This window comes from Nyctereutes procyonoides, unplaced genomic scaffold, assembly GCF_905146905.1.
Source record: "Nyctereutes procyonoides isolate TBG_1078 unplaced genomic scaffold, NYPRO_anot_genome, whole genome shotgun sequence".
In the NCBI taxonomy this organism is placed as follows: Eukaryota; Metazoa; Chordata; class Mammalia; order Carnivora; family Canidae; genus Nyctereutes; species Nyctereutes procyonoides.
In genome coordinates this window covers 16,188,281-16,206,017 of record NW_026575047.1, presented here as the reverse complement: position 1 = coordinate 16,206,017, position 17,737 = coordinate 16,188,281, and the positions used below count along the sequence as shown (strand labels likewise).

The 17,737-nt window shown below is 36.2% G+C and overlaps 1 protein-coding gene across 6 annotated transcripts in view; it reads left to right on the top strand.

Moving 5' to 3' along the window:
- The window catches only part of ARAP2 (ArfGAP with RhoGAP domain, ankyrin repeat and PH domain 2), a 188,644-nt gene that overhangs the window by 47,715 nt on the left and 123,192 nt on the right, over positions 1-17,737 (top strand). For all 6 annotated transcript variants that reach the window (XM_055326211.1, XM_055326212.1, XM_055326215.1 and 3 more), the window contains exons 8-9: positions 4,786-4,906; positions 12,468-12,646. In XM_055326211.1, the coding sequence (XP_055182186.1) occupies positions 4,786-4,906; positions 12,468-12,646 (300 nt within the window). The remainder of the gene's footprint in view (positions 1-4,785; positions 4,907-12,467; positions 12,647-17,737) is intronic.

Genomic DNA, 17,737 nt, shown 5'->3' with positions numbered 1-17,737 from the left:
TGCTACAATGCTAAGAACAATGAAAGTTTAGAGAAGTATTAATTACTTGGTTTCACCTTGCAGTGATCCAGATAAAAGCATCAAATAAGTTTAAACACACTTCTTTGAGGTTTGCAAGATGATAGGATGAGTAATTTTTTAAAAGCTGTTTTTCTGTCTTAGCTAATGTTTTTAGTTTGCTTGTGTATTTGAATGTTAAGACAGTTTCTATGCCAGGGATGGGTTTGATTGAACTATTCAGGAGTGAGATAGGCTTCAGTGCCATGAGGCTCTGTTGGTGGTGGCATCAATATCCTCATTTGGGAGAGAGAATTTCTGGTATCGGTGTCCAACTGGACTCATTCTGTTTGTCCTTTGAAAGATCACCTGAAATGCAGTGAGATGAATGCCTGCCACATTTTTAGGTAATGATGCAATAAAAATGATGCAGCCTTCATTTGAAATTGTGATAAGTTCATTAAAATAAATGGTTATAAAGTCTTTAGCTTAACAATTAAAAAAAATCTAATTGTTTTCTGTGGCATTTCCATCCCTTTACTATTGAGATGGTTGGTTTCATCTTGGCAAAACTTGAAAACATTGAGATGGATGTTTTCTAAAAGGAGACACAGATTCTTTTGTGACTCACCTTGCTCAAGGGTGTATTGGAGGACTGGGAAGAAGGAATTTTAGGGCCAGTGTACAGAAAGCATAGGTGTGGCCACAGCGACTGTCTCAGGTGACTGTGCAGTGTTGGTGGTTGTTGGGCCTTTTGGTGTTTAAAGGTGCATCGGAGGTGCGCTTGGCTGGGCAGAGCTGTGTATTTCCTTAGTTTTCTCTCACTTTCCTCAGTGCTGCTCCATCAGGTCTCTGCAGGAACTTTTTCATTATATTAATGAAAGTGGCATCATCCCACCAGCCTTGATATCTAGTCACCTACCAGGAAATCTCTCTCACCCCCATTCTCACTCAGCTGTGGGCAGAATTGCCCTGTGGTCATTTCATTGTCGAAAGTGGTAGTAGATAAATGGCAGACTTGACCTAGATATCTGTGTGTTACAGACTCAAGGGGTGCTTTGAAATTTCTGTCCTTAAAAAATTTTACACTCTGAAAAACACAATCATTCTGAGCCTTGTTGTCTTTTTTTCCCCTCCTCTATATTGTCTTTATAATGTGTTGTTTGAAGAGAAATATAAAATCAACTCTACAGTGTTAAAAATTACAGGATTTATTGAGATCTCATAATAGATTGTAAATGAGCCATTAAAGAAACTATAACTTCCTGAGGTGAAAGTGACATAATAGTTTGTTGAGTACATTTTGATCACTCCTGGGGAATTTATTTCTCTATTATTCTTCTAGAGTATTTACTTGTTAAATATGATATTATTATAGGCATGTGAGTGGGTTACTTTTTTGTAAGGAATTGTTTTTTAATCTCTTAAAGCAGACCTAGAAGAGGGAAAAATCTTAAAAAATTTCCTATTTCTTTTTTCCTACGATGCTGCTTGATTTTTCTCTCCTGAAAAATGTATTAATGGTAACATTTCATTCAACAAATGGTTAATTATCTCACTAGAGATCTAATTTTATGAGCCATTGTAATTCTCAAGCAAACTAAAATTTGAGAATGGATCATCTAAGGGATGAAGTGTAAATGTTTGTGGACATCCTAAATTTTTCAGTCTGATCTGAGCCACTGTAGACTTACAGCCAGACAAGCCCTTGCACCGTCCCCAAAGGTACTGTGCTCCTTCCCATGTCTGAGGTTGCCTGATACGAGGGAGACATTTTCCCACTTTTATCATTCTTGGAGCACTTAGTGCTCTAGTACTGCCTAGCATTGCATATTATACCCTGCTGCATTTATTGGGTTTCCTTTAGCCAGTCAGTCATGTATTTCTTTGCATAGCCTTTCTTAACGATGTCTGGATACACACTGTGGGGGAATAGGAACATGTCTTTTTCCTGCATTTCATCTCCCTGTTTTTGCTCTTCCATCTGTAACTTCTGAACCATTACCACCAATCAAAATCCTGTGCAGACTTCCAAGATCCATTTTTTTAAATTCCCCTCTATGAATCTTTTATTTTTTCCAACTATGACATCTGAACAATCGTATACAAGAAAGGTTAGAAGGAAAAGAAGCTGAAAGTTGGGAGGCAAATCAGGGGAGTGTGTGGTAAATCGGGCATTAATTATCTGGATGTAGGCTGTGTAGGCTAGTGGAGATATTAAAAAATGAATTTAGAAATATATAAAAATGAGCTGTCAGAGCTTGATTTGGCTGTGATTGTGACTGATTGGACATAGAATTCATTCATTGAGAAAATACTTCTGCAATGCCAATTATATAAAAGGTCTGAGGAAAATAGATGTATGACCCATCATTTATTTGGGAAGATTATCTTAAATGATCACACAGTAAATATAAGAATCACCACTTAAGGTATAGTTAGTAATTGCTAAAAGGAAAAATACAGGTTGTTATTAGCTTAAAATAAGGTCATCTGCCTAGGTGAGGATGGGGGCCTGTGAGAAGAGGCTGGTCAGAAAACCTTTCTTCTGGAGCATATACTTATGCTGAAATGTGAAGGATGTAGAGGCCGTAGCTATGTGGAGGTGGTTATGGATAACATTCCTTGAAGAATAGAGTATAAGCAAAGGCACTAGATTGGGGAGAAACATGCTATATTCATGGAAACTCAAAGAAGGCTCATATGACTGGAGAGAGAGAATGCCAGGTAGGAAGTTGACGCTGTCACTGTAGGGAGAGTCCCAAGTTATGTGGGTCAAAGGAGCCATACAAATGAAAGACTAGGACTGACTAGAAGAGTAATATTTTAATGAACAGATATAGAAGGGGGAGGGTATGTTTTCAGGAGAAAAAGTTTGAGGTACTAATGGGACAATTACATGCACCATTGATGACTTGAAATATGAGGCTAGAGTTGACCAAAATGTATAAGGAAGGAAGGGACTGATTTTATAGAGTTTTCCTCATAAAATTGGTAGTTAAAATAGTAGGAATGGATTTCCTTGGAAAAAAAATGGAAATCAAGAAGAACAGTTACCTTGAAATTACTTCCTGGCATCCTTCTTTTTCTATAAGGTTGCCCACTCTTTTTCAGTTCCAATTCAAATATTGTATTCAGTTTTGACTGTGTGAGGGGAGGTGGGAAAGCCTTTGTGGCATTGGCATTAAAAATTATGTTGAAGAATGCATAGGATTTTAATACATACATAGAGTCAGGGATAGGAGATTGGAGCCAGAGGCATTAGAAGAGAAGAAACCTCCAAAGAACTAAGAGGGAATGCCATGATAGCATAGTATATCTTCTCAACGGGCAGAGGATAACCTCCCAGTAGAACACCATGCTGCTGATAGTGACTGTCCCTAACCTATCTGATAGGTGTGGTAGGAGTTTGCCACGAGGAAGAATATGACCTTGGCATTTGTTCTCCACATGGAATGGTTTAGTACAGTTTATTCCTAACCAGTTGCTTCATATACTTGGGATCTGCTAAAAAATGAGAGTTCTGCCCCCGCCCCCAAGAAATAGTTCCCTGAATCATTCTGTGGAAGGGAATAGTAGAAGAAACCTTGTAAAGATGTATCCAAACTCCTCTGATATTTAAGACCTTCCATAATGTGTCCTTGATGTATATTTCTAGCTTCACCTGTTTTGACTTTACGCTGTGGCTGCTCTTATATCTCTACCTATGCCTCTCTTATTAAAGCTTTGCAGCCGTGATGGCATCCCAACCAGTTATCTGTGTGGTTAAACTTTAAGTTTCTTTGGGTCAGGCTCTAAAGTCATTATGTCTATGAAAATATCTGACCTCTTTTAAGCAGAATGAGGAATTCCCATCTTTGTACTCATATTTTCCATGGTTTGCACTGTTTTACACTTTTCTCTCATTACATTAGCTAGTTTTTCACTTTGAGTCTCCTTGAATGTATAAATATTATTTGAATTTTCTTTCTAATACAAGGCCTGGTAAATATTTCACCCTTAGTAAATAGCTGAAATTGTCAGGCGGTCCTTATGCCGCATGGTTTTGGTGGATCCAGAAAAATGGAAGACTGAGAAAACTACCAGTAGTCTTCAGAGTGACCTTCTTGAGCAAAATGGTAAAACGCATATGCCATTTGCCAACAGCCAAAATTGTATTAGGTATATACCAATTGCAAACAGCCACGTGCATCTTTTCTCATTTGTTTTTTTGTTGAGGAATTAAAGGTAGAGTGAGACAGTTGTGATAATAAGATATTCATTAGAATCCTTAAGTAATATGTTTAACTGACATAATCCGACAGTCTGGTTTTGAGATATATTCTTGTTCACAATATGCAGTAGCAGTAGTATTGAAGTAGTTTAGTTACATTACCCATTATGGCCAGCAGATGTCTGCAAACACCATAAAATCATTTTGACCAGATTGTTAAAAAACATACCTTTGGTTTTTGGAACTATATATTGCTGGTCTAGTACAATTGTTTGTATTTGATTCTTTGCCTTTTAATTTTAAATCCCAGAAGAAGAGAAAATTGAAAATAAATCTGATATGAAAGAGCCATTTAATATTTTCCTTTCTTGGGTGTTAAGTGTGTCTAAGAATATATACTATTTGTATGTCATTTAAAAATTTTAGATTAAAATTATGAAAGAGAAGCACAATATACTTGTAAAGATTTGTAAATATTGTACCATTTTTCTGATAAGGGCATAAGAATTTCATTTTTTTTAAGAATTTCATTTTAATCTGTCTCATTTGTGTATCTTTTTCTCAAACCAACACAGGAGAAGTATTCAAAAGGAATAATTCCCCTTTCTGCTATATCTACGGTACGAGTTCAAGGAGACAACAAATTTGAAGTTGTTACAACACAAAGAACTTTTGTTTTTAGGGTAGAAAAAGAAGGTAAGAGTATTTCTTTATCCCTGTAACAATAGACATTAATTTCTAACCAATCAGAAGATTGATAAACCAATGACACTACAAATGTCAAGAAATCTTGAAATATTACTTTTAAATGATTTACATTTTATATTATTTTGAATGTCATAAACAAATTGACAAGTTATTTGTGTTCACTAAATAGATTCCTAGAACATACAGCAGTGCATGGCATGAGAAACATTGAATAAATCCTATATATTTCTAGAAAGCCTTCATTATTCCTTGGCATAATCAATAAATGCATAAGTTCCAGCTGCTGTTCACACTGGGGTACCTTTTTTCAAACTGTGAATCAGTATCTATTTGTGAGGTCAACTTAGTGGTTTCTGATGGTACTAAAAAGAAAAATCCCCCCAAAACAACAAAAAAAGCCAAACATGAAATAGAATAATAAATATCAAAGTGCATTGCTTTTAGTAAGTGTATTATATTGTGAGACTACTTGTGTTTATCATGCATATGTAATGGAAAAAGTGTTTATTACTCGACTTGTTATTTAAAAAATTGTTGAGAGCTATAGCCTAGAGTAGGGGTTGACAAACCACGGCCAAAAGCCTAAATCTGGCCACTGCTTGTTTTTTGTAACTAAAGTCATGTTAGATCAGTCACTGTCATTTATTTACATACTGTCTGTGGCTGCTTTTCTGCCTCAGTGGCATCATTGAGCTGTTGCAGGTTCTGTGACCAGGAAAGCCTAAAGTATTCTCCTCTTGACTGGATATCATGACGATCTTTCCTTATGCTTTGGTTTTCTCTGCCCAGAAGGTGACTGCCCATTTGTTTGAGGTGCTTATCACTTTCGCCTTGGCTTCTCAAAATGAATTTCACACATGCCAAATAGCAGGCATTTTAAGATGGACATACTAAATAAAGTTTCTAACCTGTGTGAAAAATCTGTTTAGCCATATTTGCTTACTGTAGTTAAAAGTTAAACAGACACATTTAGGTTGAATATATCAACCCACATGTTTAAAAGTTACATGGTGTGGTACATAGTTCATTATAGTTCATAGTTCATATATCACATAATTATATGAACAGTATAAGAATTTCATTAAAACTTTGGTATAAGTTACTATTTGTTAAATAAGTCTTAGGTCTTTAAGCTTTAAAAGCATAAAAATACCGCTTCAGCAAAAATAGAGACTATCCACATGGAATTACCAAGTTAGTTTCATTGAAAGTCATTTTCATGTAGTAACCAGCATTTTTAAACATAGATATATGTAGAGGTGTATGTGTGTGTAAATGGTACATGTGTGTCTGTATTTAGTATGGAACCTTCCACAAGATACTAGGTGTGTTTTATTGTTTTTCTTTTTCTCCTTCCATATATACAGATGATTATTTTTTTCTTTGGGGGAACTGAGAAAACAACCATAGTGGGTTATGAAATGTCTGACTTAACTTTTAGGCAAAATGAAACTTTACTTCAATCTTAAGACAAAAGTTTAAAACAAAAGGGGGGGGGTGGATCCCTGGGTGGCTCAGCGGTTTGGCGCCTGCCTTCGGCCCAGGGTGTGATCCTGGAGTCCCGGGATCAAGTCCCACATCGGGCTTCCTGGATGGAGCCTGCTTCTCCTCTGTGTCTCTGCCCCTCTCTCTCTCTCTCTCTCTGTGACTCTCATGAATAAATAAATAAAATCTAAAAAAAAAAATAAAATAAAACACAAAGGGGAAATGGTTTGACATCCTAGCAGAAATGCATTCTCCAGTTTTGGTGATAAGGTTCTGAACATCCTGTCATTTGTCTCCTCTGAAGCCAGTGTCACTGTCTCCAAACTGCTGCATTGCCCACTGGCATTGCTAAGACAGGATTTCAATTTGGCGTTTTTTTTTCCCCCACAAATTTTCAAAGGCTTCAGCCCTCCCAGGTTTCCTATGAAGTATTGTTATGCTCTTAGTTGAAAGTGAATTATGTTGAAATAATATTTTAAAAATACTCATCCTTAAATAAAAGATTTAGTTGGATTCCTCTGTCCCCAAGGAGAGCCATTGGAGTTGGTCAGAGGGTCATAACAGCTAATGATCTCTCTGGTCTGTATTCCCCTGGACCTGCGGTCACACATGTAGATGCATTACTTTAAAAAAGCAGGTGATGTTTTGAGTCGGCAGTTCTTATAGTGAGAAAAGGGCTTAAGAATTCTGAGTGGTCATGTGGGTTCCTGGGCCTTTTTCAGTGCTGGCTTTTAACTGCAGGCTCACATTCCTGTCCACCTCAGCTGATTCTGGATCCCTGCAAAGCAGGCGGGTGTTTTTCCTCTCAACTCTTGTTTCCAGACAGCGTGTTACAGCCCTCCAGTGGCAGCTTTGGTACTGCAAAGCTTTGTTATTCTAAGGAACACTTGGGTAGGAAACATAAATTTCCCTTTAGTTATTTTGGGCAAGCAGACTTACCTGTCTTGAAATATTCAGTGTTGTTTTTGTTGTTGTTTGTTTTTTGTTTTGTTTTGTTTTTGAGGGAGAGAGAGAGAGAGAGCACAGTGGGGAGGGGCAGAGGCAGAGGGGGAAAGAGACAATCTTAAAACAGACTCTGCAATGAGCATGGAGCTCGACACAGGGCCGGATCGCATGACCTCAGCTGATATGAAGATTTGGACGCTTAACCAACTTAGCCACCCAGGTGCCCCAAAAATATTCAGTGTTTTTAGAAACAAGTCATGGAACATTTACAAGCTGGAGGGAGAGCCAGGGGAATTAAAAGTGCTCCATTGTATACATTGGTCGACTATCATAGTGGGTCACAAACTGTGGAGTCATTCTTGAATCTTTTTCCCCTCAAAGCTCACATCCATCCATCAGCACATCTGATCATTTTTGACGGTGGAAATATGTCTGGATTCTGGTTGATTCTCAACACTTCTGTCATTACTATTCTAATGCGAGCCACCACCTCTATCTGGGTTATTGTAATAACCTTCTTTGCTCAACTTACAGTCCTATTTTCTCTACAGCTGTCAGAGATCATTCATCAAAGAGGTCAGATCATTTCAGTTCACTTCAGATGCTGTGTTGTCTCTCCATCTCCCTGAAAGTAAAGTACTTATGTCCAGGAACCCCTGTGTGATCTGGCTCTGGTCTCTGTCCTTGTCTCTATCTGTCTTCTCTCTCACTCATTACATTTCTGCTTTCTTGTTCCTTGAACATATCAACCCCAGGGCATTGACACTTGCCACTTTCTTTATCTGGGAATGCTCTTCCTGTAGCCCTCTTCTTGACTTGCTCTGTCATTTCCATTTCCTTTAGGCTTTTGCTTAACCATCGCGTTCTTTCTGAGGCTTTTTCTAGTGCCAGCTATAAAATAACACTTCTTATGTTACTCATGCCTTGCTTTATTTTGTCCCATTGCACTTGTCACTACGTAGTAGATTATATATATATATGTTTTATTGCCCTCCTCCTTTCACAAGAGGGCAAACTCCAGGAGATCAAGGTTGTGCTCTGTCTTGTTCATGCCTCCATTCCTAGTCTTCAGAATAGATCTTGGCACTCATTAGGCACTTAGTAAATATTTGTATGAATGAATAGGCATGGTGTGCAGGTACTTCTTCTCTCTGAAATTGATCATGGGTTCCATGGAGGAATTTTTAATTCAATTATATTAGCATATTGAAAATAAAGGTCCATCTAAACTTTGTTAGATTCTGTTAGTAATCTTTTACATAGCCCTCATGTAGTAGTAATCTCTAGTATACTCAGTTCTTTATGTTACTAATGAATAGGCCTACTGCTAAATCCAGTGGTCACAGAGTATTGTCTCTCTTCTTGGTTTTTGCTTTTTTATTTCTTTAAAATATTTTTTTGATTCATACGGTAGTTGGCATTCATTCCTGAAAACCTCAAGAACTAGTTTGAGGGGGGCCGCCTGGGTGGCTTAGTGGTTGAGCTGCTGCCTTCAGCTCAGGACGTGATCCTGGAGTTTCCTAGATCAAGTCCCACATCAGGTGTCTGTATGGAGCTTGCTTCTCCCTCTGCCTGTGTCTCTGCCTCTCTCTCTATGTCTCTCATGAATAAATAAATCTTAAAAAAAAAAGTAGTTTGAGGGAATTGCTGGTATCTTTTATTTATGTTCTAGCATAATTATAAGAAAGTGGTGATTTTGCTTCCTTTCTTTCTTTCTTTCTTTCTTTCTTTCTTTCTTCTTTCTCTTTCTCTCTCTCTCTCTCTCTCTCTGTCTCTTTTCTTTTCTTTCTTTCTTTTTTCTTTCTTTCTTTTCTTTCTTTTTTCCTTTTTCTGATCCAGAATGCTCTCCTTTGAGCAAAGCCATATCTAGGTTAGGGCATATTCTCTAAGGAATAGTGCTTTAGCACAGTGGTAAGATCAAGATAGTAAATATTTGTTATTGGAAAGAATAAAAGTACCTTGGTGTGAAGAGTATATAGAAGCTAGCGTAGTATCTAACTTTGCCCAAGACACTTAGCCTAAGGGAAAAATCAGTATTTTATTTGGAATGTTGTGATTTATCAAAGCATATTCCCCATATCTTAGGCACACACATTGCATAGCCAAATACCAATGACGCTTGTAATCTATTTTATTGTGTTTGAATGATCTATATCACTGTTTATCTCCATTAGCATTGGTAATTAAGAATAAACTGAATGTTACTATTAATACTTATATTAATACTTGTACTTATTCATGACTGTTTACTTCCTATTAGTAAGTGAGGCACTAAGGAGCTAGATAATACTTCTAGGCTATAAGAGAACCATTTGTTAGATGCAGCCATCATATGTTTAAGTCCAACAGATGCAATTGCTAGTTTCAAACTATTTTCCTGAGAAACTGAGATGTATGCTAATAGCAACGTAGAAGCCACAAACAGTTTGGCCTACTTATAAAGTTATGACCTACAAAGTGAAACAAGTCAAAAAGGATAAATACCATATGATTTCACTCATGTGGAATTTAAGAAACAAAACAAAATGAAGAAAGAAAGAAAAACAGAAAAACAGGCTCTTAAGTACTGAGAACTAGCTGGTGGTTACCAGAAGGGAGGTGTGGGAGGGTGTAAATGAAATAGATAAAGGAGGTTAAGAGTGCCCTTATCTGGAGAGCACTGACTAACCCCAGGAAGTAGTGAATCATGTTGTGCTCCTGAAACTAACACAACACTATATGTTAACTACATTTCAATAAAAAATTGAAAGAATTAAAAAAAAGAAAACTGAGCTTGGTTTCTCTTCAATTAAAAAAAAAAAACACATGACCTACATTTCAAACTAAATGCTTTATGTAGATTAATACAAAACAAAAACCATTCTGTACTGTTTTATTGGCAGGAGTATCTTGTGTGAAACTGATGATCACAAGTAATAACCAATGGAAGGTTTCTTGTTATTCCCGAAAATATAAATTCTCCTAGTGCAGTCTGGATCTGTTCGTGTGGCTCTAGAATGTAGAGCAGATGCTGCATATTGACATTGACTTAGTTACCTAAACATTTTCATGTGTTTTAGTTTCTAAAGATGCTGGGCAAGTTAGGTATATATCTCCACCTGATGAATGGGCACTCTATCATGGGGATTATGTAATATCCGCAGTAAAGCATTGTTGAATGAGTTTTGATAAATACTTTGGCCTTGGTCATTAAAGACGAAACTGTTTCAGTAGCTTGGAAGGTGAACAAAAAAATAAAGATAATTTAATAAGGCTCATTATAAAATAGCTTAGGTTTCATGTTTGAATGGGAGGGAGCAAGTCTAGTCTGAAGATTTATTTTACTCCATAATGGAGTACTCCTTTCCAGACCTTAGATCTGAGATACTGTCCAATTTTTCAAGCTTGGGCTCTGCTTTTTTTGATAATTTTTCTTATCTGGGTTTTGGTTATTTTTCCTTTTGCCTTGATAATCACTTCTTCCTTTTTTTTTTTTTTTTTTTTTTTTTTTGCTAGCCCATTTTCCTGCTTCATGGATACAGTTGTACCTCAGGATTTGTCCATTTCTTCTCCTTTCACATTAAACATTTATCTACTTCCATGGATCTTATTTTATGTAGGTTACCTTCATTCACACTTCGCTGTTAGTCCATTTAGGTGGCATGCTAGGGCACTGAAAACCGGAGGTGGTTCTCTTAATAAAGTGGAATCTTCTGCCTTCTTTGGTCAAGTCATGGTACTAAGCTGCATTGTATTTTGATAATTTAAATATTTTGTGAATACCTGTCAAACATACTTAAAACTTAGCTATTTTTTCCCATCCTTTAATGTCTTGACCCTTCAAGTATTATTTTGTTTCCATTTTTATCGTACTTCAAACGTCTCTTGCCTTATTCCTTATCTCAAAGCTTCCGGTTTGGTCTACCTATCATCATACTAATCATGTCATTTCCTTGCTAAGAATGTTGACCTTTTCTCTTTCCGCCCTTCCTCCCTTCCTCTCTCTCCCTTTCTTTCTTTCTTTTTTTTTTTTTTTTTTCTTTTTGCCTCTGTAATAAAGTTTGGAGGCAAAATTCCTTACAGGTACTGCAGAAACTCTATCCATATTTCCTATTTTCCTCTTGAGTTCAAAATTATCAATTATGTCCATCTATAAGTCTCTGAGCAGATATTGTTTTTTTTCTACCTTTGTTCTTATATTCTCCTCTGTTTAGAGTCAATAAAGTTCTACTCTTCCCTCACCAGACCCCAGTTTTGTCTTTTCAAAGGCTCCTCATTCCAAGACCTAGCGCAAATACTTTTTCTTCCCATAGTGCTGAGAACAGTTGTCTGAGTTAAAACATTTGATTCTCCTAATTTCACTAACTTGCTGTATGGCCTTCAGCAAATCACTTACCTCCATTGAATTGACTCATATTTTATTTCATGTCATTTATATGACATTTATAGTATTCTGTGTTCTATGTTCATATCTAACTTGACTTACAACTTTGCTCTTTGGGGAATAGATCAGATTCCTGTGCCTGTAATACAGTGTGTTATCCATAGTTGAAGGTCACTTTAGCTTTTGTGGAGGGAGAAAACCAAATTTTAATTTACCAAATGAGATACTATTGTTACTGTGATGAGACTAGAATGGATGAGTGAATATCAAGTCAGCATACTCCTGAGTAGGCTCTAAGTAACAGAATTAAGATTTTCTGGGCATTTGAGTAACTTAATTACCTGGTAAAATATGTTAACTGATCTCAGTATTACTTCTATTAAAAGAGAAAATCCAATCTCATGAATATCTGGTAAGAGTACTTCTTAAATATTAGCATGCATTCAGATTACCTGGGGATCTTTTTAAACTGAAGATTTTGATTCATTGGGTCTGGAGAGGGGCCTGAGATTTTGCATTCTAATAAGCTCCCAGATGAGGCCAGTAGTACTGGTTACAGAACACCTGTGTAGTACTATTTCTTTTCTCTTACAGAATTGGGCCATTGGCTCTGACTGCAATAGCATTTAGATTGTGGTTGTGGGAAAGAATCTGTAAATTATGTGTTACAGAGAGAATAGATCCTTTGCCTATATTTCTGTGTCTGTATAATTTATATGAGTATGGATATATATTTTCTCCTGTCATCATTTTCAGAGGAGAGAAATGACTGGATCAGCATACTATTAAATGCACTGAAATCACAATCCCCTGCCTCGCAGTCTCAAGCAGCCCCTGCACCTGAGAAATGTGGATATCTTGAATTGAGAGGGTATAAAGCCAAAATTTTTACTGTGTTAAGTGGAAACAGCGTGTGGCTTTGCAAAAATGAACAGGTGAGCTGTGTTACAGTAATTGCAAATTGCGATTCCTTGATTACGTTCACAAATGTGCTTTGTTAGACTTATTAGTGGTTTACTTATAGCGTCTTGCTTTTGCCTTGAGTACTGCACTAAATATAACAAAGAGTTGTGTTGTTGAATTTTCTCAGTTTCTTCTGTGGCAGGAAAATAAGCTACATCAAATTTGAGGCTAGACAGCACCTTTTTTGAGGGACTGAAGACAAAATCATTGAAAATGATTTTTTGAAGGATATTCTGTAGCAGGAGTAATGTTATAAAACTTCATGAGGTAACAGAACCAGTTAACCTTTATAGCTGTTGACGAAATAGGCCCAGCTCTTCACCTATTGTGTTTCTTTTGTAATATAAAATTGTAAGAGTAGGCACAGGTAACATGTTTTCTTGAGTTTCCAGCATTTTTTTTGAGCAGATATGTTGCTTGTAGAGGAAATAATTTACTGTAGGCTAGTGGTTCATATATGCACATACACGCACACACCCCACACATATAAATGAAGTTGACTTGAGTTGTTGAACTATTGAATTTGGTAAATATAGAGAAAGACTGTTAACTGTTAATTCCGTTAACTCTGATTCTGTACACTTCCTTTTCTCTAATATATCTGGTTTTTATTTTTATTTATTTGAGAGAGAGCAGGAGTGGGGGTGGGGAGCGGGCAGAGGGAGAAGGAGAAGCAGACTCCCTACTAAGCAGGGAGTAGGACAGAAATGTGGGGCTTGATCTCAGGACCCTAAGATCATGACCTGAGCCCACTGAGCCATTCAGGTGCCCCTAAAACATCTGGTTTTTAATATGTATAAGAAAATACCCCTTTTTGGAAATGAATTCTTAATCTTTTAACCTAGAATATGTTAGATGCTTAGTAATTTATGGAATTGCACGGTGTGCTTTGGATACCTGATGAGATGAACTCATTAATGATATATAACAATGGGTTATGATAGGCTGGGATATAAATGCTGTTTTTATAACAAAAAAATACAGATGTCAAATAAAAACAAACAGTTTCAACAAAATTTAACTATAGGCCTTTAAGATATCTTCTGAACTTCAGTGTGATCTTACTCATTATATTTTTTTGGATAAGATTTCTTAGCCAATTAACTGTGGAAGGCATCATTGAGCACTGTTGGCATATTAATAACTTGGATAGTTAGCATATTCTTCAAGAAGAATAGTGATGTACAGCTTATAATGTGTATGAACTGAATATGAACATTTTCAGTCTGTGAGATGATTAAAACTTTTCTCATTGGAATGGAGTTTAAAAATGCATAATTTGCATTTATTGGTATGGAAGTTTGCCAGATTAATTGAGGAATTCATTTTTTTTACTTTCACAGATTTGATGGACTTCAGGTTATTAGTTTCATCACTTCCATTAGCTAGGTTGTCTGAGTTTATGTTATTCTCCCAAAGTAGATGTTTTTTAAAGTTTTATTAATATTCTCTGATTAGAAATTGTATGAAATTATTGCTTTAATATTAGTTAAACATAAGAAGCATGAGAATGACTACCATCTGGTGAGTACCAGGTATTGTGCTAATTAACTTATAAATATAAACATTTCCTTTTAATCTTACCCACAAATGTAGGAGAAAGATATTCTCCTCTATGTTCTATAGATGAGGAAAATGAAGATTGAGTCAGGATTATAGATCATCATGCGTAACAAAACCAGAACTTTATGACTCTAAGTCTAGCATCTTAGCAACTGTACCAGACTGTCTTTTTAAAGTGTATGTTGAAAATTTCTGGCCTGTAACCTTTAGAAACAGACTAAGCTTCTTTCCTTGGATAACTTAGTTGCTTAGGAGGCTCAGAGTGTGAGTGTGCATTGAATAATACACACTCTACAGGTGAGGCACTCTGTAAGTGCTGTGCTAGCTGAGCAGAACACAAGTACTGTCTTCTAGGAGGAAAAGTCCAATACGACATGTTTATGACAGATTGTGAGCCAAGTGCTTTATTAGGCCTGTGCAAGAGTTGCAGAGAAGTGCAAAAAAGGGCAACCAATGAAGCCTAGAGATTAGAAACATTTCTACATACACAAGTAATGAATACATTCTCCTTAAAAATTAAAGCATTTTAATGCTGGACCCGTCCTCATCTCTCTCTCTCGAGATGCCTATTTTCAGTGCATGTATATTTCAGATCTTTTTCTATTCATTAACATGTATATTAACACATACACCCTTAAAAAAGCACAAACTGGGGATCCCTGGGTGGCGCAGCGGTTTAGCGCCTGCCTTTGGCCCAGGGCGCGATCCTGGAGACCCGGGATCGAATCCCACGTCGGGCTCCCGGTGCATGGAGCCTGCTTCTCCCTCTGCCTGTGTCTCTGCCTCTCTCGCTCTCTCTGTGTGACTATCATAAATAAATAAAAATTAAAAAAAATGCAAAAAAGCACAAACTATTGCCTGTGTATGTGTTATTTTTGAAAACTTGCATCATTTTGTATGGAGCCAGGTCTTCAGGGACTTGATCTTGAATCAAGTCTTAAAGAACTAGTTGGCTTAAGACTGGTTGGATAAATTAAGGAAGACCTTCTGTGTTTAGACCCCAACTTAACCATTCCAGTTCTGTGTTTACATCCTGGTGTATGCCTTTTTTGCCAGAGGAAAGTTGCTCATTGGTTTCTTCACGTGGTTGAGCAGATTGTGTGAAGGACTTGGATAATGTGCTAAATGGGGAGTCTTTCTCCTGAATGCAGGGGGCCTTAAGCTTGCATTCAGGAAAAGCACCAACACATAATTGTTCAATGCAACTTCTAGAAGTTTTATATATTAACACATTAAGTAACCTTGTGTTTTTTTATAATATGAAAAAAATACTTATCATAAAAATATGTAAGAGGTGTTACATCTGAAGCTAATATAATGTGTCAATTATACTTCTATAGTAAAAATTTAAAACTTAAAAAAGAAGTGAGGTGTTAGTTTTGAACTTCCTTACCTAAATTTGCATTGGATCTAATTGAGTGCCATGCATCAAAGCCAAATTATTTTCAGTTTTAAAAAATTTAAAATAGTGAGTTATTGTCCACATAACTTATAGTGTGATAGAATAAAAAATAAGGAAATTTTACCTACACTATCCTAACATATTTAGAACAGTTTTCATTCTTCTAGCCTCTATGTATACAAAATTTTACAAATGTACTTTGGAGGTTACCCCAGAGAGAGTAAACGGATAATGGAAAAAGGTAGAAAGGTAGCATATGTTGAAGAGTTATTTAAAAGAAAGCTGCAAAGTTCGTTTAGAGTGAAGACAATTGGACAGAAGTAGCAGTTCTAGATTTTCATGCTTTCTCTGCTAGTAATTGGCTCAGGTAATTTAGTTAATGTCTAGATTTAACTGGCATCATGTACAGAAGAGAGATGGCTTACTATTCCTAAGGTCATTATTTAAATTGCATGTTAAAATTCCAGATATCTGGGTTCATTCCGGACTACAGACTAGGAATTTCTGGGGATGGAGTGTTGGAATCTACATTTATATAGGGCATCCACATGTATAAAAAACTGCTTACAGTGAAACACTGCTCTAAGTTTTTTTTTCCCCATTTAAAAAAATGATAAGCATCTGGGTAAAGAGAACAAGATATTTTTGGAGTTAGAAATGAGTAAAAATAGCCTTCAGTAACATTGAGTACTTTATCATCCTGCAACTTGGGATTGTTATACCTCTTTTTGTGATTAACTTCCATTTGGAAGTGTTTTTTTCCTCATTGAATATTTTGAAATGTGCCAACAGTTAAGTGGAAAGTTAAGATAATCGTGATTAGTGGTAATAAATTTTGAGATTTTGAAGAACTGTTACTAATTGTGCATAGTTCTGAACTATATCTGCCGTTTTTTTTTTTTTTTGCTGAGATCTCAATTTTTAAATAAAATGTAAAACTGTCAGCTTATGAACCCTACAATATCATTTAATTCCTTTTTTCTTAACATAGGCTTTTATTGCCAGAGTATGATCTGGTGGAGAAATTAAACTCCATTTGCAAAGTCAGCATAAAGGGGACAATGTTTAGAAAACAGTTTGAAACTGTTATTTCCTATACAATCTCATACATTTATTTCTTCAACTTTGTCTGGAAGTATACTCTAATTTTGTGGATTATTAATTTTTCCCAGAGCTTTTTCTCTACTTCCAGAAAGTGCCCTAAGATTATATGTCAAACATCCCTACAAATATATTTTCAGTAATTCTTTCACTTTTTTTTGGGGGGGGGAGTGGGGATCTATCCCTATTACTGAATCAATAACTTACATTTTCTAAGCTAAAATAGCTATTAGAACAGGCTATCATAATTATTGCCTTTGCTCATTTTTGAAATTCCTTCTCTTTTAAGAAGCATGGTATGATGATAGCAAGGGGGATGCCAATCTGCATTTCCTCATGGACACTTCACTGATGGATCTGAACTCTATGGAATTAACATGGATTTCTCGTTTTCCCAGTTACTCTGTTGAAAGATTCATTTTTGTCTTTCATCTCTGTCTTTCCCTTTCACTCATTAGTAGATTGTAGGAACTAAAATTTGCAGTAACTCTCCACTGAATAGGAGAAATGCCTTAAGGAATTGTCTGCCCCCTCCGCCATAGGTTGTAAAAATTAGAAAAGAACTATGAAGAGATATATAAAAATGTTTGTTAGGAGTTTGGCAAAGTCTGCCCTAGAAACAGACACAAATTCTCTAATTACTCAGTTGGAAAACACTGTGGCACTGTTATCACATAAATTATATGTCATCTCTTTATTTAACACCATTTCACAAACGCAGTGTTTAATTTTTACAAATATTGTTATGTTTTACATGCCTGCAGTGTATTATAATGGTTTTTCTTCAGTGTTACTTCCAAGTTTGTATAAAATTAGTTGTGTTTCAGTTTGTATAGGTTATACTACATACAGTTCTCTATGTTTCTGTAATCATCCATACAAGATGGATTTTCATTGGATACCTCCTCATTTCTGGGCACTGCTCTAGGCTCTAGGGGTACAGCAGTAACCAAAAAATGCCTGCTCTTTAGGATCTCACCTTCCAGTGTAGGTATGC